The following is a 20,649-nucleotide window of genomic DNA, read 5'->3' on the forward strand; positions in this document are numbered from 1 at the left end:
TCCAGGCAATTTACATTTTTATTTACATAGTAAAATTTAATAAATAACTGACACTTTTATAACCTTTTACTTATATTTCACTTTTTGACAGTTTAAAAAATTAATTTAAGAAATTAGTTTTGGTTGATTAAATACTATAATTAGATCAAATAAATTTGTATTCTATAAAAAAAATTATTGAAAACAATATATATACTAACATATTGTATAAAATAAAAAAATACATTAAAAATCAAAATAATGTAAAAGATAAATATTGTAACTTAATATCCGTGTAAGATATATGTTATAACACTAATAAATATAAAACAAAGATTAATAAAGTCGATTGATTGCAAATGCAAAAATCTTCAGCGATTAAAATTTGGATTGAATATATATATAAAGTCTTAGATTTTAATATTATTGTTATATTTTTCACCGATAAAAAAATATAATTATGTGTAGTTTTTAAAATAAAAACAACGGATTATAAAAGAAAGTAAACTCAAATTAATATTTTATTTAATTATTTCTATAATAAAAATTATGAAAAAGGAATAAATTACTTGTTTCAAGTGATAAAAGAATAGAGTTTAATCTATATGCATTGTTGTGTAAAAAACTATTTTCTCAAAAACATATTATTATATTTACAAATAAAAATTATCAGAAGAAAAAGAATATTTATTTAAGAAATATAACAGATTTTTTCACCAAAAAAAATAGAAAAGTGGTAAATGACACTAAAACATTTTTAGTTTTCACCTTTCTTATAATTTATTTACCATTTAACTCATTTATCTATATTTGTTAAAATATTTTGATTTTTACTCCTATTTATCATTCAAACAATTGAATCTTTTTTAATAATTCTATATTATCTTTCTCCAATAATTATCACTATAATTATATTTTTAGTAGTGTCTATTATTTTTATTTTTATATTTTAAATAAATTAAATAAATGCATCATCCCAATACTAGCATAAAAATTGTCCTTGTAGGTAAGCTCCACCAAAGACTACACTCCTCCCAGCTATCCAGGAGATCAAGAACACACTTTTCATTAAGTTCTTCAATGACTAAATAATCTTCTCCGGCTATCCGTATGGTGATAATGGGTTGGATCAATATCACTTTTCGAATTGGCCGACAGAGCAAGGCATAAACGTGCTTCACGTATTCCAACATGAACTATGATCACATGCAAACATGGAGATTAGAGACTAATTTACATATGTGACCCACAACCACAAAGGCCAAAGCAGAAGCCACACAGGGATGGGAAAAAAATCCCCACCTGAAAGTATATGCGGATAAAATCTATTATAGATGATAAATAAGTAGGCTAATTGAGTACCCGCGAATGAAGATGGATAATTTTTTACCCGTTTATAAATAGGGCGGGGGCGGGTATGATGGTATTCATACTCGCGAGTACCCATTTAATAATATTTCTTAAATATCCTAATTATTCTTGTACTAAAAAGATGGATAACTTGATTAATTTTCTAGCTTTGATTGGAACAATAAGATTTATGTATTTTAAGTTGTTTACTTTTATTTGGAATTATGAGATTAATTATTGTAGATTTGTGATACGAGACTTTCACTTACTTGTGAGATTGATGTATTTTAAGTTATTGATTATCTTGTTTTTTTGTTATTTTTTCAACAAAATTAACGTTAATTACAAGTTTAAAATTAATATTAAATTTTTATTTTTAATATTTCAATAACATTAAATATAAATTTAAAATTATTTATAATATAATTTTTTTTATTTCTTAAAAAATTTATAAATATCCATGAATATTCATGGATACTCACGAGTATTCAAAAAATTTATGAATACCTGCTTAACAGATATCTGCACAAATATAAAGTAAATATGAGGCCAATTTTCATCCAGCACGGAGACGGATTTACTATTACCCGCTCCCACGGGCCCATTGCCATCCCTAACCACACATAATAACGAGCAAGAATAATCAATCAAATTAATAACTGCTTATCTCAAGAAGGAGATTAAGCCAATCAAGGAAGCAAAGAATAATAGTAGAAAGCAGAGTAGCACACTCTCCCTTTATTCTGCTACCTTATCTTTCCAACGCAAAGAAACAAAACCAGGCAATTCATGCATATATAATAATTGACAAATGAAATTGCATAGGCTTTTGAGTCAATTAGCACCGTTCTAAAAGACTTATGTATTAAAAAAAAATGAATAGATTAATTCAATTGTAAAAATGTGCTTGCATAATTTTTTTAATTACATATATAGTAAACAATTAGGTAACTTAGCACACACATAGAGTAATTTATAAGCTACATTTGGAGTTTTTTTTATCTTTTATACTACATATATATATATACAAATACAACAATCATATCCCATAATACACAAATACTGGATGAAGCATATGAGAGAGTTGAAGATGGAGGAGATAGAGCACCGAACAGTGAAGGTGAATGGCATAAACATGCACATAGCTGAGAAGGGAGAAGGGCCATTGATCCTCTTCATCCATGGCTTCCCCGACCTATGGTACTCCTGGCGCCACCAGATCGCAGCTCTAGCGTCCCTCGGCTACCGCTGCGTGGCGCCAGACCTCCGCGGCTTCGGCGACACAGATGTGCCGGCTAACCCCACCGCCTACACCAGTCTCCACGTCGTCGGCGATCTTATCGAACTTCTGGACAAAATCGCCGGCGACGAAGAAAAAGTGTTTGTGGTGGGTCATGATTGGGGTGCCCTCACTGCTTGGTATCTTTCCCTCTATCGCCCAGAACGAATCAAGGCTCTCGTCAACTTGAGTGTCACCTTCACCCCCCGTCACCCCCAGAGAAAGCCCCTTGCCACCTTAAGAGCAGTGTACGGAAATGACTACTATATCTGCAGATTTCAGGTTTCTTCCTATTTTCTGTTATCTGACTTTCGTTCGCTTATAATTTATAACCACATAGCTGTGATGTGGACCTCATGTAACATAATTTATTAATTTATATACGTTCAAATTGTTTATTTTAATAAAAAAAATACTTACAAAACATTTGTACAGTAATTTTTAATTAATTGATAATATATAATCAAATTCTTGTTATATTATATAATGTTCTTTTGTGTTGTTCTAAAAAAAAGTTTTTTTGTGTTCAATATTATAATACTCAACTAGTTTTTACTTATTGGGGGCTTTGTTTGGATTATAGTATATCTATCTACCTTAAAATTTAGTTTGAAGAATGTAAACTGAATTTGATCCACAAATATGGATGTTTGGCAAAATAATGGTTATACTGTGTTGTGTTTGAATATAAATATTTTAGGTCCCAAAACATGGTTCAAGTAGAAGTGAAAAAAAGATGCTTTTCTCTTGGGTCAAACCAAGGTTTGCAAAGTGGTTATGTTGCTCAACTGCATTATTGCAGGAGCCTGGAGATATAGAAGCTGAGTTTGCGCAGATTGGCACCGAGAGAGTCCTGAAGGAAATCCTTACATACCACAACCCTGGTCCACTTTATCTACCCAAGGGTAAAGCGTTTGGATATCCAAAGGATTCTCCCATAATATTGCCCTCGTGGCTGTCTGAAGAAGAATGTGATTACTATGCCAGTAAATATGACAAGACTGGCTTCACTGGGGGATTGAACTACTACAGAAATTTGGATCTGTATGTTTTTCTGCAAAGCGTTTAAAACATAAGTACTACTTCCTGTCCCTTTTTATAAGAAACAAGTGATGCTGTATTTTACACTATTACTCGTTTATTATAAAAAGGACTGCAGTAGTATTTCATTGCTTACTTTTATTGGAAAAAAGAAAAAACACTTCAAAACTAATTTACTTCATTGCTTCCATTTGCATTTGTAGAAATTGGGAGCTCACAGCACCATGGACTGGTGCACGAGTAAAAGTTCCAGTTAAGTTTATAGTGGGTGATATGGACTTGACATATAATGCACCGGGAGCGAAGGATTACATTCACAAAGGTGGGTTCAAGAGAGATGTGCCGCTTCTGGAAGATGTAGTTGTACTTGAAGGGGCAGGTCACTTCCTCCATCAAGAAAGGCCTAATGAGATCAACGAACAAATCTATGATTTCTTTCAAAAATTCTGATTTGCTTTGGTCATGTTGAATATATCTCCCTCTGCTCTTTGTTTGATTGCATCTTTGTCCTTCAGTTATTGTTGGGTCTGTATTCACAAAGTGGACTAATGTGTATGTCCGTTGATTACTCTTGTTGAGTGTGTATGCTCGTGTTTTATAGTGATGAAAGTAAAACGGTGTGCAAAAGTGGCTTTACAATCTATTATAATAATAACATTACGCAAGAAAAGGGATCCAGAAAGTCTGTTAACCACAGAATTTTCCTTTTCTGTACCAGACTACACTTGACTCCAACATGCTCAAAGTGTTTACATCTTCCCATGGTAACATATGGAAAGACTTTCATTCACCAACTTCTTGTTTCAGCCGTTGTTTCCATAACAGAGTAAAAAAAATTTATGCTTTGATGCATAGTTGTTTCTTTTTTGTTGTAATGTTAGATTTTTCAGCGACTGTAACTAGATATATTGTCTGTAAATTGTTACTTACGTAGTACTATAGTTAGTCATGACATGATTCCATAACAATTAAAGTGGTCACTTGACCATTTTATAAAACGAATCCGAGTGCTCCATCATAATCATTATTTTCCATAGTATAAAACAGTTATCATCATTTTCATGACACAAGCAATAGCATGCCCGCCTAAGATCCAGAGTACTGATTCAAGGACCATAAATGGGGAGAAGGGAGGAAACTGCAAGTGTTGTATAGACTCTGAATACCAAATAATAGTTTTCATTTTTTAATTTTTTATTTTTTTATTGTATGGCCCTCTTTGTTTCCCCTTGGCAAGAGGATCTCCTGTTGCAGAATGAAGTACTCTCGGGAGTTTATCAAGAATGTCCGGGCTTTTTTCTTTTTTCGACATTGAACTGTACATCCACGAGGCCTGTAATACCAGCAGTTATTGTTTGACCCTCTTTCACAGGGCCAACACCTGGAGGAGTGCCTGCAAATCATCATAATCTATGTTAGCTGGGCAAGGATCTCAGATTTCCTTATTTAACGAGTCTATTCCTGCAGCTGCGATGTAATGTACTATATATAATCTACAAAAGAACGAAAGGAAGGGGGTGGAATTGAATCAAGCTGAGCTCTAAGCCCAGCTCGAGTTTAGCTCCATTAAGAAATAGACCTATTTTCTTAGCTGAGATTTAACTTACCTCAAACTCACAAGTTATTCAAGAATTGATATTTTAGGTTCAAAATTTTAAATTAACAAACTATTTTTCATGTATATTCAGTTAAATAATAGTTTAATAATTAAATGTTAATATATATTAAATTAATTTTTTTTAAATGTGCACAAATGTATATAGAAAACCAACCCATGAATAATGAGTTGAATATGTAAAGGTTAAAGCTCAATTCTTTTATAAACAAGCCAAATTTTTCAACTAGTTGAATTGACAATGATCCAAGCTGCAACTAGGCTCCGCAAAAGCTGGTTTGACTCACTTCGAGTCCTATCCATAAGCAAGAACTTGAGGCAAATAAAGCAATCCAAGGTTACCACTGGCAACCTTTTCATGGTCATTATATATTTTTTTAATGAAATTCCCTCCAGAGGATTTTTTTTTTCTTCTAGAATAGTTTTGGAGAAGGGAAGCTGCCCAATCTCAAGGATTCAACATAGTGAACTCGAGAATTTTTAATAAAAAATGCTCGATCCTATCAGTTGAACCAATCCTCATTGGCCCATATGATAGTTTAAATAAAAGATAATACGCTAAATTTACTAAAGACCTTTTTTCATCAATTAAACTGTCACATAAATATAAATATGCACATGAAGAATTGGTGCATTACCAGTTAGTATGACATCTCCTTCAAACAATGTCATGACAGAGCTTATGTAGCTAATTAGAAATGGGATCTTAAAGATCATGTCCTTGGTTGAACCCTTTTGCCGAATATCCTCATCAACCTACATCAAAGCAAATTCATTTCTTCAAATTGGTTTAGGCTTCCAATGCATCACTGAAGCAATGCACAATCAATTATACTAGAGCCAAGTGATAACGAGAGAAGTATAAAGTATCTCCAACCTTTAACCATAATTCTATATCATCAGGGTTTGGCACGGTAGACTTTGGTAACTGCATTATAAAAAAGGATAGTTGAAGAATATGGCTTACAATATAAGTAGATGTGAAAAATAACATCCACAGATGACCACAACTCATTTATTTCTTGTCGAAGTTTAAATATCACCTAGAAGAAGAATGGATTTGATTGAATTACAGATCTACAGACTACAGTAATATATGCATAGGTGCAAGTTCTTTATTGCAAAAGCCTCACATCACAAATTACAAGCAATATATTACCCCGAGATCTGAACCAGGGTAATGCTTGTGTATGTAGATTAAATCTTCTTGTAAAAGTTATGAATGGCTGAAATTTGTATTATCATTTCTCTGTAGTTCTTGACTCCTTAATGCAATCAAGGATCAAGTGAACTAGTTTCTCTAACACAGCATTATAAAATAGTTTCAGCATAAATAAGCATCGTGGCACACGATTTCTTACAATTGAACTAATTGGGGTGAAAGTGTCCTGGCCTTTTGCCAAACTCCATGGAAGACCTGCAGACTAAAGAGTAAACGCGAAAAAAGAAAACATCACTTATTAGATTATGAAAATAACAGGTCTATATCTTACATTCAAAATTATTTGAGCAGAAAAATATAACACATACCAAGAGCAAAAGGGAATTCCCACACAAATCATTTCATGTTTGTTAGCATCCCCAAAGTTTAACTCCTATTGTTTTACAGGTCCTTTTTTGGGAAATAGTTTTCTTTATATTTTAGTGCTGGGTGAAAATAATTTTCAGAAAACTTGGTGTAACAGTCAAAGGAAACATTTCCCTAGTCAACTTCCAAAATACCTTTGCAGCAGCTTGAAGGTCCCTAGCAGTCATATCCAGAGCCAGTGCATAACCTGATATACCAAAATGTATCCATTGTAATAACAGTCTTTTTTTTTTTTTTTTTTTTTTTTCCACCAATGAAAGTTTAAGTGAGTTGAGTTCTAGAGACTCCTCACCAGGCCATGGCAGGCCTCTAAGCTTAAAGAAGGCTTACATAAGTACTTTCAAATTACCCACTAATGAGGTCTTCACAATGATTGCAAAATTTAAGCTCCCACCCGTTTAGTGGATGTGGATGATTAGATGAAAGTGTGAAACTAATTTAATTTTGAGTGCATTGACTATTGAATCTTAGAGTAATAGTTTTCTTAGATGAATACCGGCAACGTAATCCATGGCAGAGGATTCGGACACGTCACGCGCTTTCTTGGCGATGACCACAGCGAGCTCGACCTCGTGATGCAGAGAGCCCTCGTTGTGAGGGATTTGGATGGTTCCGCCGTTTTTCAAGTAAGACGATGTGGGTTTCAGAAACAACACTGGCTCCTGAAAATTCATTGATAAATCTTACAATCTTAATTCGTTGTGTGTGTGAGAGAGAGAGTGTTGTACCTTGGGAACGGCGTTGCCTAGTTCTTTGGCGTGAGCAGCGTAGTTTCTGCCAACAGCGACGATCTTGGTGCTCAATTCCAGAAGCTTCTGACAAGCTGCCATTTCCAAACTCTCCAGAGTCTAGTCCAATCTGTTCCACGATCTCCGTCACTACAGTTTGTTTGAAACGCAAAGGGCTTTTCTGCTGCGCCCAGGCCATTGCTTCAAGACCTAACTCTATCATTTCCAACTTAACTTTTCATGTTAATTTTACAAAATTTCTTTTAATACTAATGCCATATAACTTTAACATATGACTGAGTCTTATAAATTATATTTTTTTTAGTGTTAATTTCCATTTTCATAAATAAAATAAATTAATTTAATTTAATTGATATAAAATAATTTATAAGCTTAATAGCCATATTAATAGTCAACATTACTATGTATTTTTAATCATGAACTTGACTTTTTTTTATCATTAAGAAATAAATTGAATACAACAAAACAAAATTATCAACGTGAAACCATGCTTACGGACTAAAAGATCTGTGAAAAATTATTTGATTGAATTTAGTTATGACAAAAAAGAAGTAAAATTCTTTGAAATCGATCTAAAAACATCAAATAAGTCAAATTGAAAATTAAAAAAATGTATACAAATTTAAATTTCATTTTATTATTACTAATTGAGCAAACTTTCAATCTCAACGTTTAAAAAATTTGATGCTAACGGACTATTAACATATTTATCATGTATGATATATGATTGGATGATAGTCTCAATTACTTTCCACGATCATTATATTATATTACCTTACTGATAAATTTTTGTATTAATTAGGTGCTTTTATTTATTATTATATTTATTTAATTAGTTACTATTATTTATTCGAATTAAAAAATATACATTAGTAATTATTATTGTTAATCACTTTCAATACTCTCTATATCAAATATAGTTTTTTTCTTCTATTTTAATACTTTCAAAATATATAATATATTTTTATACTAATTCTAAAGTACTTTTGTTTTTTAATTCGACGATTATAATCAGTGGCAACTAGCAAATCTAAGATAGTAAGAATACTAGGCATTTAAGATAGTAAGAAAACCAAGAATAATCAAATGCAATATCATGTGGCAGAAAAACAAAAGCAGAACCGTATGCTTTAGATATGTATTTGAGAAAGTGAAGCAAATAGATGTACTTCAGACAGAGATGCATTATTTTGCAGCCGTGAGATCTATCAAAGGTCCACAAAACTGTTTGAATACAATTTTAAGAAACTATTTTTTAGAACCTCTTTATTAAAAGCGTGGAATAATTTTTCAATGATAAACTCTTAAAATTTACCATCCAAAACAAACTCATGTTATGTCTACTTTTCATTTTCAGAATAATGACGACGGCACTTGTTCAGAATAATTACGATAAATTTCTGAGATATTTATTTTGATCAATTTTAAATGCTCTGGTTCGTATATTTCTTTTTGTAATCAATACAAAGATCAACCATCTGAATTACAATCTCAGAAATTGTCCCTTAATCAAATTTCATCTCAAATGCAGCGTGAGGAGCTCGGGATTTTCAATTAATTGCTTCCACTCGTTGCAAAATCTTGCAACGGTTGCTCCGTCCAAGACTCTGTGATCTGCACCAATATTAACCTGGAAGCAGAAATACAAATCAATTAGTGCTGTTTATTTCATCTTTTAACCCATGCAAAAATCATGATTAATAATTAGAACATTTAGTTAATAAATATAAGTTAACTTATTGAAAAATTATAAATTCATAGTTCAAACCTGTGCTTACATTGTCATCAATCTAAGAACTACCCTGTTTAATTCAAAACTCATTCATCCAAGTTATCCAACTACAGCTACGACGCCAATGAAGACAATCAAACTACAAAAGCAGAATTTGCGACAAACAAGACTTCTGCGCGTGTTTGGATGAAAGTTATGAAAGTGCTTTTGCAAAATCCAAACCACATTTTTGAATTTCAGTACACAAAATGAAGGAGAAATTTATTATTTTGAGAATAAAAGTACTTTTGAACTCTCCAAATTGAAATAGAAATCCAAACAACCACGGACACTAATTAGCTTTGAAGCCTTTTTCAATAGCAAATAAGGGTATCCTCTATAATCACATTTTTTTTTCATTTCAACAAAAAGTGACAAACTAAACAATTATAGAATCTATTTGAATACAAATTATAAGCATTTTTGAAAACTTCTTTATTGAAAATAAAGAGTATTTTCCGATAGACAAACTCTCAAAATCACTTCTAACATACATGAAGTAGAAATGTTATGCTACGAACAAGAGTCGTTGAAGACTACAGTTTTCTCTATAAAAATGTATAGTTTTCTTTTTTATTGTTCATAGTTCATACTGTTTAGCAATGCAACTATGCAAGACTTACAGTCATGAGTGATGCAGGATACACATTTCCATTATCAGCAAACCGTGGAACTTTCTGAATTTTACCAATGGCAATAATGGAAACTTCAGGCAGATTGATAAGTGGGGATCCAAACTTTCCACCAATTGCTCCAATATTGCTTAAAGTAATAGTACCACCACATATATCCTCAGAAGTTAACTTGTTATTTGACGCCAATTGTTGTAACCTTGCCAGCTCTTTGGTTATCTACATAAAGTCATATATAAGGAAAAATAGATTAATAAGAACAGTCACAAGAAAAGAATGACTTATTGAAATGTGAGACATATCATCCTCATATGCACTTAAACACCATATACATGTGGGATGCTATACAAACAGAAGATCTTCACCAAACACAACAACAACCTGGCCTTAACCCCAAATCTGAAATTATTATTAAAACCAAAAGAGCCTGAGAAGAGAGCGGATGACTTTGTCCTTCCTGTAAGGAGTCTGAGAAAATAGATTCTTCACTTCTTCTCTAATGAGAAGCAGCTTGGAGAAAACCAACAATTAAGTTCAGGCTAGAATCTTAAATTCAAGAATTAGCTCATACTTTATTTGAGCAATTCAAATCATGAACCATTTTTTTTCTTTAGAACCCTGTAACTAAACAGCAAACGTAATACAAAACAAAAATGGCTGAGTGAAGCACAAATAGCTACAACCACAATCGAGCCTTTTCTCATTAAGATTGTAACCTAACCTCCATTATGGAAAGAGACTGAACATTTTTTATGTTTGGCACAACTAGACCATTTTGTGTCGCCATGGCAATTCCAATGTTGTGTGAACCTACGGCAAAGAAACCTTTGTGTCAAATTTGGCATGACAGCTACTGCCTCAAATAAATCATTAAATTGACATCTATCAGATATCAGTCAACACAAACTGGAAAAGGTTTAACATCAAGTGCTTTACTAGTTACGTGAATACATTATAAAAAATATTGTGCAAGGAAACTATCAAAATGTTGTCATTGAGAATCCCAAAATTAAGATCACTATCTCAAACAGAGATACAATAGATGAAGGAAAACTTCTCAAACACTTGCATTATATGCCAGAAATCTATATGCGTACAAACTAAATAATCAATTTGAATGTTATTTTGAACATATAGGAGAAGGTGCCATAGAACCAGTTAATGAAGGGAACCTATTTCACGTCACCATATTTTTTCAATTATTAAATAATTGTTTCTTTTTCCTTGAACTAACTGAGAAAAAAAAACCTTAAATTCACTCTCAAATATTTAAACATAATAAAGCATCTAAGGGAAGAAAAATTTTATCAATCACTCATCAGATTATGTCTGAGAAACAAACCTTTGAGAATGACCTCCAATGCATCCTCTTTGAAGCAACTGTTCATAAAGGGATACTTAACGAGGGCCATTGATAGTGATTTGATTAATATTGGAAGGAAAGTGTACTTAACATCTGGAGAAGGATTATTTTTCTGAAAAGATGTTTTAAGCTCCACAAGGGCATCACAATTTATCTCATCCACGTAATGAAAATGTGGGACTTTAGCAGCCAGGGACATTGACTTTACCATTGCTCTATGAAATCCTCTAAAAAAAAAAAGGAAAAAAAAAATTCATTAGCTTATTCTAATGACTTATTCTTTCTAATTAAGTTCCAGAACTGAGTAAAGGAAAACACCTTCATACTATTGCACACTGAAGTTCACAAATTCACAGTTTTCAACAATCTAACAAATAGTTTGTGGCACATCACTAACAGGTTGACTGACATCCATCGCCATCTCATTAGAAAAAGAAAAACAGGAAGAGTTTAAATTTATGTTTGCATCCAGCTTTACCTAAGGGGAAGTGTCCTGTCCTCAGACAACCTATAAGATTCAGTTGTGACGGCATAGTTGTATCCTTCAGCTCCCTGAAGCTGTTCTCCAGAATCAGTATGCAAGACAGTAGATGGATTTTTAGTGATTCCTTTCATGACAGCAAAATTAAGCACATCTTCTATTAAAACTCTTCCATCTTTTCCAGTTCCACAGACTTCATTTATATCTATACCATGTTGCTTTGCTAGACTTCTTACAGCAGGTGTTGATAGAACTCCAGTTTGTCTCCCTTTTCCAGGATCAGAATCTACTGACTTGGCATTGTCTGAATCATCAATTACTGCAATAGACACAGACTCGTTAACTAATGTCTGATCAGAATCAGGTGACTTTGCATTTTCGGAATCACCAAGAGTTGTGGAAGGAAATGCAGACTCATCGATTAACATCTTTAATAGAGTTTCTCCAACCTGCCATTTTATCCAACAGAAGCTCAAATATATTTGCAGCCCTGTATTACATCTCCAAATCAATGTAAAATTTAGATCATTAAAATACTCATATCTTCCTCAGTTATGCTGCTTTGAAGACCTCCCTGATAAAAAAATATATAAAAAAAAGGCAGGTCCCATTTTTATTTGCAACATAAATTGCTACACCATACTATCTCCATGTGTCATATGCTATTGTATAATCACAAAGAGCCATCATGGAAATTAAATGGTAAATGAATGTCTGGAGTCTGGATTCATCTACCAAGGGTATTTTTCTGATCTAATGTGGTCCATCTAATCCTATAAGAATGTATACCAGAAACACATTTACAGAACATTGCATACCAAATAATTTATCTTTGAACAATCTTCTGAAAAAACATATTACCTCCGTCCTTGATTATAAGACCCTTTAAACTAAATTACACCCTTAAATAAAATTAGTTAATTTAGTTAAAAACATTAAATTTGTCAATAACTTAAACTACTTCTTCAAAATTAACATTTTCTCCTTCCACTTAATCATTTATCACCTAATTAATATTTAGAAGAGAGATATATATGTGTCTTTTTATCTTCTCCAATCCTAAAATGAGAGTTTTTATTCAATTAATTTCAAACATTTATTATCTTTAGTCTAAAAAGAATTGTTAATTAAATAAGGGTATTTTAAAGAAATATAATTAATACAACTGAAAGAGAGTCTTACAAAAAGGAACAAGCAAAAGAGTGAAGAGTCTTATATATACAGAGACGGAAGTAGTATGTCAAAATATCTTCGAATGTGTTTCACACGAATTACAAATCTAGGTGGTCCATCCACAAATACCTCCTACATTGTTAAAAAAAAATTAAAAAAAACCTTCAATTCTTCGAGTCACGCATTACATTATTCTCTATTCATATGTAGTTTCTCCCTTGCATTCTCACGTGAAACCCTTCAGAAAAAAATAAAAATAAAAAATTAGGGCATTTCTCTTTTTTCTTTTCACCCACTTCATTCCCTCACTTATATAACTATATACAGCGAAACTTTTCCTACTCTTTTATTTTTTGTGCCGGGGGGCTGTGGATAACAAAAATTCCTAACCACCAATGTAGCACTACCACTTTTCTCACCAATGTATTCTAATAATTCCTAAATTCAGACGCATCATCCAAGTGAGCTATATATCCATCCAATGGCACCAGAATTCATAACTCACCTTCACAATATCACCGGGAACGTAGAGAATGTTAGAAACTTTTCCTTTGTAGCGACTTGTTATTTCTATGGTAGCTTTATCACTTTGAACTTCACAAAGTGGTTGAAAGTCTTCCACATAATCCCCCTACCGATATTACACAACAAATAAATAAAAAATTAAAAAGATGTGTATGCCAAATAAAACAGAATACAAGGCTCCTCACAACAACCAACTTCCGCACCAAAAATCACTACTACTAACTTAGCAAAAGGTAAATATTTTCAGAAATTGAGAGTCTCGAGAGCCACTTTTGAATTGAAAAAAAGGTATGTTATTATTGAGTCAGTCACCTCTTGGACATGCCATTTGAGAAGCTCACATTCTGCGATGCCTTCACCAGTTTGCGCCAAGGGCACGTCCACAATCTTGGTGGCGGGAAGGTCGAGGGCAGGTTGAGTGGAAAACCAATATCTGGTGGCACGTGCGAAATTGAGCTACAAACAAATGGGAAATTGAAATGAAATAATGGATAAATTATTAGTAAGAAGAGATGCATCGAAGTTTAGGGGAGAGAACTGACAGTGACAGGTGAAGAAGGAGCATTAGGTTTGACGAAGCGAAAGGGGAGCGCAGGGGAAGAGCGAGAAGCAGAGGCAGAAAAGAAGGTCTGGGCGGAGATGAAAGCCCTCTTCTGCCATATGCGACGGCTGAGCATCTTGCAACGGCGGAACGAAGGGGGGAATTAGTGTTTTTGTGGGACTGTGGTGATGTTGAAATAAAATATTTGAAGAGAAAGGGATAGAGGCGTTTGGTAATGGAACAAGTACGTGTAATGTAAGAGACAAATGGAGTGTGCTGACCACTTGCTCACTGCTCACAATGCCTAATCATTATCATTATCTTCAAAATATTAAAATCATTGTTTATTTACCATTTTATATAACTTAAATCGATTAATATATAATTATTGCAAATTTATTTTTTAACATATCTATAACTTCCAAATTTTAAATTCTTATTTTTATGATAACAACAAATATTTCAATGATTATAATATATTGATAGAGAGAAATATGATGATAATAGTATATTATTATTATATTTAATATTTTTCACAACATTTTATTAAGTTAATAAGTTATTGTAATATTTTTTTTACTTATAATAAATAAATTAATATCTTTTATCTTAATATTATTTTTTAAAATTATTTTTCATAATTAAATCACACATTGAATAAGAAAACAATGTATAAAGAATATATATATATGAACCAAGGTATATATTATTAGAAGAATTTCGGACACTATGCAAGACTCAAAGAAAGATTTTGGACTTTAAGTGATATAAGTGATTAATTTAAAGTATTTTTAATCTTAAAAAACTTGTAGACTAGAGTCATAAAATATAATTAATAATATAATAAATATTAAAATTAATTATTATTTTATAAAATTTATAAATACTTAATAATATAATTAAAATATTATAAAATATCATATTAAAAATATTTTTAAAATGTTGTCATTAATATGAAAAAATGTCTCTAAAAGACTTTAGTAACATGGATTTTATCATATATTTAATAAAATGATGCAAAAGTATATTAATAATATTTCTTCATAATTTGATAACATTTTTCTAATATTATTAAAAAAAATACTTTATTATAGTGTGTAATAAATATATTTATAATCATTTAATCTACATTATTCGCACACACACACAAAAATATTTTATTGTAGTGCGTGATAAATTTACTTGTATTTTTTTAATTTAAGATGTTTACACACATACTCACTCCAAAAATTGACATTTATGTAAAGAAAAAAATGGATGGTGCAAAGAATAAAAATGATAGTGTAAATAGAACACACATTTTATTATAATATATATGATAAATCTATTTATAATCTTCTAGTCTAAATCATTCGTACTAAAAAAAATGATTTTGTTATAATACATAATAAATCTATTTATAATCTTTTAATTTAAATTATTCATTCACACACATGCTCACTCAACATTTAGCATTTATGAAAAGAAAAGAAAAAAAGCGTATGTGTAAAAAAAAAAAAAGTGTGAATAGGACGCACGGAGGAAATTAACATTCATGAAAATAAAATAAAAGCGAATAGTGCAAAGAATAAAAATGTGTGAATAGGATTACCCTTTACTAATGAGGCGTACCGTTGAAGCCCAGAGCCTTTCTTTGGGCCTACGACGTGGCCCAAATTCTACTTAATAATGCATACGCTGGTTCATATTATATTGAAGAGAAGAAAATAAAATACTATTTTTCCTCCTTTTATTGTTTTCCTCTATTTTTCTTCTTTTGTTTTCAACAATAATATCTTATCTTACAACATATCTCTCGTGCATTGATCAATTTTTTTTGTACTTGCATATATTGATTGATTTTGTTCTGTTTCTTTTCTTTTTTATCTTTTTCTTTTCTTAATCTAAATCTCATATATAGTTAAATATATATTTGTCCCTTAATTAACTTAATGAATGAAGTTTTGTTTCTTTCTGTGCTATTCTCAAGGAGGAAGAAGGAAACTTTAGGTTTATGTCAAGTTGCTCACATGGTCTTACATCCTAACCCCGAGAACCAATCCTTCACATGATTTAGTTGCCCAAATTGACAAATTCTATCAATGCTCATGCTCTCCCTTTCTTTTTCTTGATTTTAAAACTTCCATTTTTAGACATGAATTTGGCCATTATGCTTTGTCTTGTAGTGCACTTTCATATATATTCCTATCTTTTTTTTATCAACACATTAATAATTATAAATATGAATCACTAAGGTAAAAGTTGTACGCTTTTTATCGTGCAAAGACAAAAGGAAGACTTAAAGTCGATTTACAATAATTCATTGAAATTATTCCATATTTACAATAATTTATTCCACATTTTTCAATATATATATATATATATATATATATATTAATTTAATAAGAAGATTATTATAAGAATATATCTTAAAGTGAATTTACAATAATTCATTGAATTTATTCCATTCTAATTTCGATCAATATTACAAATATGGTCTTTTTGCTACACTCACATCTTATGACATTAGAATTGTAAAGTTAATATTATTATGAATGAAAAGAACATAAGAAAATAATAGCATATTTTAAAGTCAAACTACAAAAAAGAATATTTTTATAAAAAAAATTGTTTCATGCTAGAGAAATAATTTCTTTTACTAAATAATTTTTTTCCTGTTAACCAAACCTTTTTTTTTAAGCCTCGAAATGGCAGACAAAAACATCACAATGAAGATTGCCATCACAAATATATTACTACAACCCCGATCAATCTTCCACAGCCAAACATAAATTTATTGAATAAATAAAAGATGAAGAGCACGGGGACAAAAAGCCAAAGCCCGTGATAGGAAAAATAAACAAATCAGGGCCATCAAAATTTATAATTTGGTAGATCTTGCTTATTGCGGCCAAAGTCTTCACTAATGAATAAAGGAATCAAATCCTACACACACATGTACACCCAAAAAAAATGATGAATAGCAAAGGAAGCAAGCTAGTCTACGCAACTAGCTATTTCCTTCTTAAATAGGATATTGGTTATTTTAAAAAAAAAACTTTAAAATATAATGATTATTCAATAGTCTGTATGGATATTAAATTCACTAAATTAATTATTGAGTAGTCTGTATGAATATTCTATCTACTTGTCAAATTTTTTCTTTATTTATTTTCCAATCTACTGAGATAGTAATAAACGAAACCAAAGAGGTGTGCAACATATGTCTAAAACTCATTATAATAAAATTAAATACACCAACCATTATCATGAGTTAGAACATATCTCTATTTATTTTCCATTTGCCACGTACATAAAAAAAGAACTTGGCTCGATCCAAAAGATTGCATAAAAAAGACTTCACATAATAATTATAATTAATACTACTAATTATTTTGTTCTTAGCTTTGGAAGACTGATCACTCTCACAAGCACAATAATAATGAAGCCGGACGTACAACAATGGTCTTCGAATCCAAAAGAGAAATGTAAATATGTTTATATAAATGTATATAAGGATCCGTGAGTAAGGAAAGAGGAAAAAAAAAATTAGTGCGAGTGTAGAAGTATGTATGAATAGCATAAGATAGAGTGGAATAATGGGATAGCTTGGCCCATGGATATAATGCATTTGATTATGGGTTAGAAAGATCGATATCCCTCTGATAGTGTTTTCCTAATCCTGAAGCGATTCAACTGAAGTGTAAAATGATGAAAGAAACGTCCACTTGTCATTCACGGCACACAATGATACAAAGGCGTTGGTTGTTGTAATTTTTGCACAGCTGATGGGACCAAGGGTATCAGATTCAGTGAACTATTGTTAGGCTTACTCGAAAATCATGTGACTCGAAAAAGGGTGTGAAAATTACTCGAAATAAAAGATAAAAGTTAAACACCTACCAAGATTAAATTGAGAGCTTTATTTGTTCACATGTGAATGTGTTCGAATAGAATTAATTAAATTGAACAAAGGAGTGCTCGAAAATTTATCTGTTGTTCATTAAGGGGTTAAGCTAGAACGCGGTCTCGATAGCAACTTGGGAATGTAATAGTAACTCGAAATTGTAGAGTTGTTATTGAAGGGATCTTAACAGTTAAGGCACACTAAGGTGGTTATTAAGGGTCGAATCGAGTAAAGTTGAAGCGTGAGGCGAACGGTTATGGGAAGTTACAATTTAAAGTCACGTAACAAGTATAGTAGATAGCGGTTATCCACTAGTGGCGTACATGCATGAAATTAACCGTTCTTGATTGGCTCTATAAATACAGAAGCTACGTACCTTCACGGAGGTCGGAAAAACTCATACTTGAATTAACTTCTGAAGCACTCTCTGCCTACACACATATGGCTTTCGTGCACAAGATCGTTTTTTGGTATGACTAACTCTCGGCCACTTTTCTTTTGCTTTTTAGGAGTAGAATTAACATAGTTCTCTTAGTTATTTCTTTTAATCACATAGTTATATTACTTTGATATTGTAACTCTTGAACATTATGCAAGTTGAACCATGATTTGTATTGCAAGTATCTCAATTATTCATTTTGTTCATCTTAGCATTTATATGTATGGAAATTATTGCTTGTTAATTATTGAGGAATCTTTAGAAACAAGTAATTACTAAATCTTCCTACTACTCCTCTTCTCGTTTTATAAGACTAAAACTCAGAAACATCACATATCTAAATTGAAACGTTTTTCGTGCTAGTTAAAGTAAAAAGAATCCATAAAACAAATTTCACCGTAAACAACTATATATATGAATATATTCAGAAACCATGGGCGTATCATATATATGACATTTTGATGCGTTTTGTCACTCCGTACTAGCACATCTTATTGACTGGTATAAAATCCCATCATAATTTTATATTCTTGACAGATGAGCAAATTATCGACAAGATTAAGTGTGGGGATCATAGTTGTTGATGAGGATTTCCTAGACATTTGGTGCAACTAGATTGCACATGCATGGTTCCATATAAGTGCGACATGAAGATATAACAGTTAATCTGTAATATTAATATGTCATCCGTTTTTCAAGTCTCAAGTTCCGCATCATTAGAGTTGGAAAAAGGTTCAGATTAGTTCCCAATATAAAAAGGTGTTCATCGAGCCTCTTGGTGCAATGTTTTACTAGATGGTAAATGTTAATGAACGGGTTACTTTGATTGAAGGAGGTGTTCATCGATGGTTTAAAAGTCATGAAACTCAAAAGAACATTAGCATGCCTAATTTGAAGCTATGAAGCTCAAAAGAACATTAGCATGGCCAACCTCAATAAAGAGTGAAAAAAGATACAAATGGCTAGCATGCAGCTTATAGACATGACATGGTTTCGTTATTTGTCAAATTCTCAACTTCACCCACCGCCCACGTTCTCACTAGCTATGACGAGTTCATTTGTAGAAAGCCACCTTTAACCTTGGTAATTAAAGAGTGAAATTCTTAGGTTCTTTAGCTATCCGCCATCAAGAAATGAAAGAGAGCTTCTTTTGCTCTTAAAAGTACAAACTAGCCACGTAAATGGTAGGTTTGTGGCTTTGTCAAAAAAAGCCAAAAACACAGGGTAGGGGGGACATATGACAATATGACATATTGGAATTACAAGTTAGGTATAGAAACTTTTTCCTAACAAAGCTTGTGCTCCAATAGGAAACTTTGTTTTGTGAGGTTGGAACGGTTCAGTGATTTTGGATCTGTGATAAATAAAATTAGCGCTAACACGTGGTTAAAAGCAATTTTTGCTTACAATACAATCTTATTTTCGACTCTGTTTTCTGATGTGGACGGAAGGCCCCACAATCCTAATGCTGTTAGTTTTAAAGGCAGGCCCTACTAGTGATAGCTTACTGAAGTGACCTTATACTAACAAATTATCACAGTCTTTAATTGCAAAATATATGTTCTGTGAGAACACAGTTTCCATTTTATAACCTTTGGTACTTCACTCATACTTTAGAATGGAAAATGATTGGTGAATACTCAATATTAGTGTACACTTGAAACAGTAAAAAAGGCCTTCTCAAATAATAAAAATTATTTATATAAATAAAACCAGCAGTAAAATAAAAATCCACTGTATTGAAAACCTTAATCTTCTTTTTATAAAATGAATTGTAAGCATATGTAAGAATGTCAAAATGGATTAATTGAATCTAATCTTAAATTAAAAAAATGAGTTGAATTGGATTCAACTTATTTGAGTTGAAATTTTAAATTCAATCCAATATGTGTTGAACTACAAAATAAATAGAAAAAAAAAAATCAAACATAATTAAAATAATAATTAATTAGCCTATTAAAACATCCAAATAAATATCAAATACATCTGTCATAATGCTTAAAAAAATACATCTATCATAATTAAAGGGACAAATTTACACCCATCAATAATTTGTTCATTATCACTAATAAAGCTATACAACACCATAAATAAATTTTGGTGGGATACAATAAATGAGATTTAAAAAAAAAAAATAACTCAACCCAATAAAAAAAATATATATCGGTGGAGTTAAATTTATCCTAAGAGTTTAGTGAATTTAAGGTGACAACTTATTGGATTGAACTTGTTTTGCT

The 20,649-nt window shown here is 31.5% G+C and overlaps 3 protein-coding genes across 4 annotated transcripts; 1 reads left to right on the forward strand and 2 right to left on the reverse strand.

Moving 5' to 3' along the window:
- The first annotated feature begins 2,270 nt into the window (after positions 1 to 2,270).
- Positions 2,271 to 4,319, forward strand: LOC109809916 (epoxide hydrolase 1). 2 transcript variants are annotated; one of them, XM_020373340.3, is made up of 3 exons: positions 2,271 to 2,890; positions 3,309 to 3,652; positions 3,853 to 4,319. In XM_020373340.3, exons 1-3 carry the CDS (start codon positions 2,396 to 2,398, stop codon positions 4,097 to 4,099), a joined length of 1,086 nt encoding a protein of 361 aa, XP_020228929.1. In that variant the 5' UTR covers positions 2,271 to 2,395; the 3' UTR covers positions 4,100 to 4,319. The 2 variants fall into 2 exon arrangements, with proteins under 2 accessions (XP_020228929.1, XP_020228930.1); XM_020373341.3 differs by having other exon boundaries at positions 2,285 to 2,890; positions 3,411 to 3,652.
- A 292-nt stretch (positions 4,320 to 4,611) lies between these two features.
- LOC109809918 (oxaloacetate tautomerase FAHD1, mitochondrial) lies at positions 4,612 to 7,819 on the reverse strand. The gene is made up of 7 exons (XM_020373343.2): positions 7,581 to 7,819; positions 7,349 to 7,514; positions 6,987 to 7,039; positions 6,626 to 6,688; positions 6,142 to 6,192; positions 5,903 to 6,020; positions 4,612 to 5,042 (listed from the first exon to the last, which is right to left on the reverse strand). The coding sequence occupies exons 1-7, from the start codon at positions 7,680 to 7,682 to the stop codon at positions 4,927 to 4,929; spliced, it is 669 nt and encodes a 222-aa protein (XP_020228932.1). The 5' UTR covers positions 7,683 to 7,819; the 3' UTR covers positions 4,612 to 4,926.
- Positions 7,820 to 8,988: 1,169 nt separating this feature from the next.
- Positions 8,989 to 14,321, reverse strand: BCE2 (2-oxoacid dehydrogenases acyltransferase family protein). The gene is made up of 8 exons (XM_020373337.3): positions 14,089 to 14,321; positions 13,859 to 14,002; positions 13,527 to 13,652; positions 11,846 to 12,297; positions 11,347 to 11,594; positions 10,726 to 10,814; positions 9,996 to 10,223; positions 8,989 to 9,231 (listed from the first exon to the last, which is right to left on the reverse strand). The coding sequence occupies exons 1-8, from the start codon at positions 14,221 to 14,223 to the stop codon at positions 9,118 to 9,120; spliced, it is 1,536 nt and encodes a 511-aa protein (XP_020228926.1). The 5' UTR covers positions 14,224 to 14,321; the 3' UTR covers positions 8,989 to 9,117.
- Between the last annotated feature and the right edge of the window lie 6,328 nt (positions 14,322 to 20,649).

This window comes from Cajanus cajan, chromosome 5 (genome assembly GCF_000230855.2).
Source record: "Cajanus cajan strain Asha chromosome 5, NIPB_CcT2T_4, whole genome shotgun sequence".
Classification (NCBI taxonomy): Eukaryota; Viridiplantae; Streptophyta; class Magnoliopsida; order Fabales; family Fabaceae; genus Cajanus; species Cajanus cajan.